The sequence below is a fragment of the Diospyros lotus genome, chromosome 8 (genome assembly GCF_014633365.1).
Source record: "Diospyros lotus cultivar Yz01 chromosome 8, ASM1463336v1, whole genome shotgun sequence".
Lineage (NCBI taxonomy): Eukaryota > Viridiplantae > Streptophyta > Magnoliopsida > Ericales > Ebenaceae > Diospyros > Diospyros lotus.
The window spans coordinates 36,483,665-36,492,754 of record NC_068345.1 but is presented as its reverse complement, the minus strand read 5'-3'; the positions used below and the strand labels follow the sequence as shown (position 1 = coordinate 36,492,754).

General features: G+C 34.7%; 1 protein-coding gene across 1 annotated transcript; it reads right to left on the bottom strand.

Moving 5' to 3' along the window:
- Window positions 1–1,572: 1,572 nt before the first annotated feature.
- Window positions 1,573–5,136, bottom strand: LOC127807827 (twinkle homolog protein, chloroplastic/mitochondrial-like). The gene is made up of 6 exons (XM_052345955.1): window positions 4,776–5,136; window positions 4,533–4,675; window positions 3,743–3,798; window positions 3,604–3,661; window positions 3,393–3,503; window positions 1,573–1,714 (listed from the first exon to the last, which is right to left on the bottom strand). The coding sequence occupies exons 1-6, from the start codon at window positions 5,023–5,025 to the stop codon at window positions 1,601–1,603; spliced, it is 732 nt and encodes a 243-aa protein (XP_052201915.1). The 5' UTR covers window positions 5,026–5,136; the 3' UTR covers window positions 1,573–1,600.
- Between the last annotated feature and the right edge of the window lie 3,954 nt (window positions 5,137–9,090).

Below are 9,090 nucleotides of genomic sequence, written 5' to 3'. Positions count from 1 at the left end.
AATTGCAGCAAAAGAATGCTTCATTTTCAGCTGGAATGGAGCCTCAATAGCAGCCAAAGGAGGCTGCATTTTCTTCTGGCAGCAACAAGGACAAAAGAACAAGCAATGGGATTCATGAAGAGTGCGAGGAGTTTGGCCGTATGTTTCACGAGAAGCTGCAAGAGTTTGCGATGATACTTATTAAGAAGTATCATTACAACTTTCCGGTGGAATACTTTGATGATTATCACGGAAGTTTTAACAAAGAGGAATTCCTTGGAGTGGAGCAGCCGAAGGAAGAGACAAGATTACGAACAACCGATTCACTGCCTACTCTAGACTTTGGGCAGAAAAAGAAGCATTCTAATGGAGGCAACAATGACAAGAAGGATGACTGGCATTATCTAAAGAGAATCGATAACAATCAGTTGGGTGGGACAGTAGATGCAAAAGGAGAATTAAAGGAACACACTGGTTCCTTTGGAAATGAAGTTCCTTATGAGGAAAGTTGGGAAGTATTTAATCGAGTGACCAACAAAACCAAGGGCAAATTGTTACACTTGGCATCTAATGCATGGACTGAAGGATTAGATAACGTGGAGGGATTTTTATCAAACGATAAGACGGAGACAGCCCTAACAAAAGGAAGACTTGCTAATCCTAAACGATGCCACCATATTGCTGCTAATTTTGGAGATGATAAGAAGAAGGGAACATATGTGGTAGCTGGTGGGTTAGAGTTTCAGAATGATTGACATTTGAAGGCTGTAGGGTTGCAGATTTCAGCTGCTACCTGCGACAAGGAGCGGCTAAATTCATTTAAGGCATTTGATGTGGACACATTGACAGGTTTTGGCATTATATTGGATCCCCAGACTATGAGTACTAGCAACCTTAATTTGGTAGCTATTGCAAACCCAAGGGAAATAGTATGTTACTTTTTGGAGGAAGATGCAGCCTTGTCTGCAATGATTATCATTTTTGTTTCAATTGACAACCTAAAAATGAAGAAGAAAGAAACCTAGAAGGAGGAAGAAGGAAAGAAGGATGAACCAGATGAAAAAGACTGGAATTGGATGAAGAGCCATGGCTACTTGTTGCAAGTTCTTGGGGACAAGAACTCTCTTAAGGAGGAGGGAATTGTCATGACCCTATGAGTAATAAAGGGTATTATTGTAATAGGGTAGAATAGTTTGTTTTGGATATTTTAGCAATTAGTTAGGTGCACATGGCTGCATGTGCAAGACTGTTAGGAGACAAATATGCCTATATAAGGCTGCTGTAAAGGGATGGGTTTTACATGTTGAATGATAATTGAAATTCCAATATCTCTCTCTACAATTTCTCTCTCTTTCCCTCCCTCTCGCTCTCTCTCTCGTTCAGCACTGTTCCATTCCTTCTCTCCCTAATTCTATTCAATCTCCCTCTCAATTCTTCTCTATTTCTTCCCCAAATTCCTTCCAATTACTTCTAAGACCCTAGCTAAACCCTAGGGTCATGACACCTACGAGCTTGACAAACTTCCATACCAATGGTAAGAACATTAGATCTCCAAAAAATCAATTTTAAACAAAATGATTAGAAACAACTCAAATGATTTGAGACCAAACGAGTTAAGACACTATTTTCTTAATTCAGTATGGTTGTGCACCTGGCCATCATATTTTCTCTGCATAACAGAGTTTCTCCGCAATGTTTCTGTTGATATCATACGCTCAGCAAAGTAAGCCAGTAGCTGAAAAAACACCAAATAAACAAATAATATGCATCAAAATATAATTGCATTGAGAATGCTAATATCTTTTTTTTTTTTTTTTCTTTCTATTTTTCTGGACAAGATGATTATTTGACAGCAACATATCCAAAGGTACGGTAAAGAAACAAAATTATTCATTTCACATTTAACAGCTTCACACTTTACAGCAACAAGGATAAATGTTTGTGCTAAATAATGTTTATGGGAAAAGACAACGATTTGTGCTACAAAGACTTTCAAAGTAAGGATTGCATTCCTTTAAGAGCTTACTAAGTTGCTTCAAGGAAAGGTTAGCATAAACACCTTAAAACATAACCCAGCACTCAAGAAAACAAAAAAGAAATTCTGATGGGACCATGGTTTGACAATCCTGATGTAATATGTTTAGAAATTTCAGAACATTAAGAATGATGATTTTTTGGAAAATTATTAGAAATGGCAGATAATATATAGGGTCATAGCACAAAAAGGACTAGGGTTTAAGGGACTGTACCAGTGGCACAAAACATGAGCAAATAAAGGGAAAGCAAATGGTTATGTCACAAACAAAATTATGTAGTAGACATAAGAAGAGCTAAGCAATCACAACAGGACAAATAAATCTTAGTTAATGAAGCAACCACAAAATACAACACACACTAACAAGAAAAGGAAAGATTGTAGTCTTTATACCCTTTAAAACCAACTAAAAACAAGCATTAAACAACATCTTTATCATAAAATTATGAAGTGAATTAAAACCCTAGAAAAAGAAAATTATCTTTGCAGAAAGCAACCCAACAAGACAAAAGTAAGTCAATTCATTCACCGCTAAGTTAGAGGCCACCATCTGCTGCAGAAGAGTGAACCGCAATACTCCATTGTTTCACTATGCCTCCAAAGAAGCTTTACATATTTTTTACCATCAGCCATAGGAACCCAGGAAGGAGTAATAAATTCAACAAATATTACTCAGGAGAATAATTAGATGACTTAACCACCAGAAATACATTTCTCAGACCCAAAAACCCTTTCCATTAATATGGTGTGGAGTTTCATTTTGGCCAGTATAGTGATCATTTATTATGTAATTTAAGGTAATTTTCTTGCAAAGCTTCATTTAGGCAATCAAAGAGGTTAGTTCTGCTCTGATTTGAAGTACACCTATAGCGTCAATCCCACGCATACACATGTAGGGTGTAGACATTGAAGTCAGCATGTTTACGATGAAAACAACATTTTATCCTTAATTTAAGGCCTGACAGTGAAGCATCCCAAAAGATACAAGTGCTGCAGTAAATGGCGCACCAAACAAACTCCCAAACCAAGGATTTGTCAACTCTAATTTACAGCAGATTTTTACAAATTCAAGCAAAAAATCCCAACCCTATGAGCAAGACTAAAACCAAGTTCCAATACAAGGGGAAGAGAAAAATATGAAAAACACACATATATATACATGCATGGCCTTATACATAAATATTTTGTATGTCTCTTATAATATATCTTTTCCCCCGCAATTAAAATTCATTCATTAAATCTCAGTAGAACTGTATAAGTCATCCTACATCTTGAGATGGATATGCTAAAAGGTTTGCTAACCAAACCAATGTCACTACCTCAACACATTAATTTTAGATCAATCAATGACAGGGCATTTGGATGGAATGCTAACTACCTCATTACAAAGTGGTTCCAACTCCAAACTATCCTCTGCAATTTCTCTTGTCTTCTTAACTTGTGGGATTTGATTCATCTTTCCATATGTTGACTTCCCATCTGCAAAGGCCTGCAAAATAGGTACAACTGATGGGGGGACTACAAAAACAAAACCAAATCCCTAGTTGACAATCCATGTAAAAACCAAACCATATAAAACATTATATTACTCTTGTATTGCCTTTCCACCCACATTTTCCTCGGAAACATGTCCATAAAGCTGAATTCCTACACCACAGCATAAGAGATAATAAAGCAAACAGCCAGACAAGAAATCAACAGAGTAACAAAAGAAATGAGCATAATTACCCATCTTGGGCGATGAAAAGGGATAAGGTCGCCTCTCCAGAGTCCCCACCTTTACACTGGAGTGTGTAAAAAAACAAAAAAACAAAAGCAACATGTAAGTGCACACTTTACCGTGGAAGATAAAGGTGACCTATGAACCATCTCTCCTTACTGTAATAAGCCAATATATGATAATTTCATGTGTTACATACTTCTAGATAATTTCTCAAATAACACTTACAATATACTATTATCTTTCTGTTTGTTATATGTATTAGCTTCCTATCGTTCATCAACAACATAATTTTCAGTAGTTTTAAACATGTGTAAGCTCTTGGTTCTGATTATGTTGAATTCACTGGAATAATTAAAAAAAGCCTAAGCCTGATGTAATAATACCATTCCATACATTGCATTGTCAAACTGCATCCTCGTTAAATGTGCTCATGAACAATTATTTCTCAAATTTAATGTCCTCAATTCCTTGAGTTGGCCAACATAACAGAAAATAATCCAGGCCACTCTATCTTCTCAAACAAACATTAATCAAGAAAATTGGTTTTAACATAGCATATGATTTTGTTCAAGACAACAACCTCAAGTTGCTTTAACTAAACTCATTTCATAAATCATAAATGAGATGCGTGAGCTAATGGTTGTACTCATTTTTACAGTCAAAGCTATAGAATTACTTCTTCTATTCAAAAAATATATCGCATAGCCTTCTCCAGCTTGGCACTTCAGATAAAATATAAGGCAGAGGAGATATTGAATACACAGAATTAAGACACTTGTATACAAAGCCGCATACCATTGGACAAATTAAGTGGTTGTACTGCCCAGGTCTACAGGCTTTGCTGTCAATCCCAAGTTGGGACATTTTCTTCCTCAAAACCCTCAACGGAATTAAATCAAGGAAGTCCTCTTCTGGGCTTTCCAAAGAAACTTGAGAAACTAAAAAAACAAAAATAATCAAACAAAAGATGGTAAGTAAGCCTTTAAACATCAATGAACACGGCAAATATATATTTATATATACGGAAAGAGGAAGTACCAGGTCGGGGGATATTAGCATGAGAAATAGAGCAAAGCCCAGTACTTCTGAGAGAAGAAGGATGAATATTCCGTAGAGATTTTGATAGGGAAGCGGAGAATACGAATGTGTGAGGGTGGAAGAGGTGGGTCCGCCAAGTGTTCGTCGGAAGGCCTGTGAGAGGAGCGGCCTTGAAGAACGGCCTGGAGCCCATGAGAGTTCTGGAGGTGAAGAGCTTCTTGAGAGGACTGCCTGGTGGAGGAATGAGCATGTCTGGAGCTCCGATTCCTTCGACTTTGCCTTCGGCAAGCCTCCAGAGCAGGGAAGCGAGGGAGGAAACCTGAAACTCGCCCTTCTCCTAGCTATCTATGACGCGCGCGCTTCAATCAATCCCTCAGGCTGGGTTGCGAATCACAAGTGTAATTCTGGGCTCGGAATGTAGGGCTTGGGCTTGGGCTTGGGTTCAGGACAGTTCCTCGAAGTTGTCCATATGTTTGGCCCAATGTAAGGAAGGAGATCTTCCAAGTAATCGTTGGATCGATATCTCGACCCAATCGTTTTAATGAAGTGTAAATTTCAATAGCCATATTTGCAGTTTTTTTTCATTATTATAAACACTATTTTCCAATTGGATGATGGGATTGCACCCCATCGTTGGGATTCAAAAATCCTGGTTATATGGGTTTGGTGATTAGGTGGGATGGTCGACCCCAAATTAACTTTAGATATAGATATTATTAAACTCTCTTGTTTGTATCTTAACGAGAAATAAAAATATAAAAAATAAAAATTAATCACATATTGAAACAAAGAAAGGGAATGAGGGGGACTAAGAGCTACAATGGAATCCTCAATTGGCATACAAATTGAAAATGAGAGATGTCGTAAAAATAGATAATATTTTGGGAATTTCTTAAAAAATATAAGTGTGGTTTAGTAATAGCATTAATGCAATGAGGTTTATAATGTTAAGGATTCTCTTTATTACTTTTAGAATCTCAAGGATACCACCAATTTTCTTTTTTCTTTTTGTAAATGAGACTTTTATTAAACTTAAAAAAATATATATATATATAATAGTCATGTCTATGCATGTTTGGAGCAACAATACAAGACAAGAAAAATAAAAAACTACTAACATAAAGAGACTACAATAGAAATTAGGCCATACCAAGTCTCGTAAATAAACAAACATGACCAACCGCGAAACATTATAAACCCAATAATCAAAATAAAAAGAATTATTTCTCACAACAAATAAAAAAAAAAAACCCTACCAAATGGAGTCGCCAAATAACCGCAATTACTTTCATGAAGATAAAAGACTCACATTTCCATTTCCTTAATCATTATTAGGTTTGTGAAGCGAATATAAATTTTTAATCATAAAGACAATTGATTATTCTCATAAAAAAAAAACATAGAGAGTACAGATGCCACACACATAACACATTTTTAAGTTTTATTAGATTTTTAATACAAATATTAACATTTTATGATAAAAATACTAAGTTATTCTCCTAAATAATAACTTAGAATAAAGTATACTTCTATTTCAAGACACATATAAATTAATATTTTATTATGTCAACCATAATTCAAGTCATAGCATAGGAATAAAAAAAATTGAACCAATCTAAAAACTTTCCAAGAAGCCACCAAAACAGCCGCAACGCTGACAATACCACCTAATTTTAGGCCAAAACTTGAGGTGATGCCTACAATTTTCTCTTAAAAAACAAATTAAATTACATTAAGACATCTTTTAATGTTTCAACCGTACTCTCACAAAACTTTCATTAACTTTTTCTTCTTTACATAAATGTTAAGAAATAAACTATCTAGAGTTTTTTATATAACAAAAATTTAATAACACTAGATAATTTGATATAATTTTTTATTAATAAAAGTACTTAGTGTAATTTTCAAAATTTGAATGTTACTGTAATATCTCGTTATTTTGAAAAATAATAATAATAATAAATAAATAAGTAAATTTGTGCACTAGAAATGATTTATGATTTATTAAATATTTGAAGAATTTAATAAAAAACATTAAATTTGTTAAGAACAGGGGAGATAAGTGGGAATTTTTGGGTTTTAAAGTGTAAGCTAGAAATTTGGACATTTATTAAGTATAAAATAAATTCATGTGTTAACATGCATAAGGCAGAGTACTAGCCTAACAGTTGCATAAAGAAAGAAGAAGATATAAGGTTGAGGGATTGAGCTTGGCGGGTGCAAGTGCTAGAAATTTTATTTTTAAAGAAGAATAGCCCAAAATTATAATTTAAAATTAAAATGTGCAGATATAAAAATGAGAATACTTGCATGAGTGATGGTCACGCTCATAGGAAGGAGACAAGTTTCGAGTTCGAATCTTGTAAGGAAAATGATATGTTTTATTTTCAACAAATAAAATATGATTTAAAATAAATATAAGTTATGCATATATATGGTTAAAAGTGGTTGCAGCTCAAGTGATCATGCGTGCGCATGGGAAGAAGAAGGTTGAGGATTCGACTCCAAGAGAATGCGTGAAATTGGAGAAAAAATGCTAAAAATTTTTCTAGCACCAAAACGACGTCATTTTGGACGTTGTTTGGTGCCCAAGCATTTGTTTCCCTACCTCGCCATGTGTAAGCTAATGGGAGAAGGCCATGTAATGAGTATTAATTAAGAAGTGAAAACACAACAAAACATTAATTAAAGAGTGATAGAAATAAATTTGAGATATGGATTGAAGTGCGATTTTGTTCACCTCATTTAATAGAGGTTAAAATAACTCTCATTAAATGTTAACGGTCTCTCATTTGTTTTTATCTTTTTCTTCAAGTCTTTATCTCTCTCATCTCTTCTTTTTTTCCTTTTCTTCTCCCGCCAGTCTCATGTCACCATAACTGCCTCCTCCTCTCGCTCATCGACCATGACCACCAAGGTTTCCTTATCTCGTCGTTGCAACCTCTCATCGTCCACTGCGAGGAGGTAGTGCAACGACGAGATAAGGGAAGACAACAACTAGGTGAGGTGATGAGGCAATGTCTCATCGAGACGACGATGCAGCAACAATGAGAGAAAGACGATGAGAATAAGGGAAAATAAGAAAGAGAGAGAAATGAGGTGGGTGGGAGAGACCCCCGAAATGACTTTTTACCCCAAACCAACGAAGATAAAGTTACCCCATTAAGAGGGGTGAAGAAAATCGCAATTTATGGATTGCGTGCTGCTTGGTGCCCAAGCATTTGTTTCTGTGCCTGACCATGTGTAAGCTGGTGGGAAAAGGCCATGTGGTGAGCATTAATTAAAAAGCTATACAAATCAACTTGAGATATGGGTAGATTTAAATAAAGGGATATAAATTGGCTGCCAAATTAAAGGGACATGTGAATTGGATTGCAAATGAGATAAAGTTATGGAGACAAATCATTTAATGTCATGTCATGGAATGTGATGAAACTTGCACCACATGAGTTGGATTGAAATTGAAATTTTGTGAATTTGACTGGGAGATGCGCAGGGCGGCAAAAGAAATTTGGGTTGGAATGAATTTAGGGGATTTGACAGCTTTTGCTGTATAAGGTGAGAGCAGTAGATATAAAATTTATTTGATTTGTTTTCTCGAAGGACAAGAGAAAAATCCTATAAATATGACATTTGACAGAAGTAAAATTCGTAAGTAAAGTAAAGAAGGAATGGTAGGTTAATTTTAATTTACAGATAAATGTGAATAATTCAAATTAAATTTTAGTAATATTTATTTAAATAAATTTTTAACTTATTATATTTATTTTTTTGTTAAAATAATTATAACACGTGACAATATTGTTCTTTAACGCGTTGAAAGAATCTATTCAAAGAGATCTATCAAAATATCAAAAACAACAATAAAGATCAATATATATTTTATGTACAAATTTTGTATTCATAACTTGTATGCTATGATAGGGGAGTACTTAGGCATGAGGCTGAAATTTTTTGGGACTAAAAAAAGCTCATGTTAGGCTCCATGAGAGTATTATTTGGGGTCATCAAAACTCCAAGATGGATGAGGTGGACGGCTACCAAGAATTTAAAAGAAAATGAGATGGACGAACTGTATGCATGCATTATTTTATGTATTATTTTTCATGTTTGTTATAAATTGTGATTTATTATTTTATATATATTGTATTTACTGAGCTCCTCTAACCAATCATACAAATAACTCGAGTTCTAATAAAGGAAATGAAGTGTTAGAGGATGGGTCGACCATGGATGTAATCAAGAAGCCATGAGAAGTCTTTTATTTACTTAGAAATTATTTTAAATTACAAGTTATGTAATTGTATTAAAATTT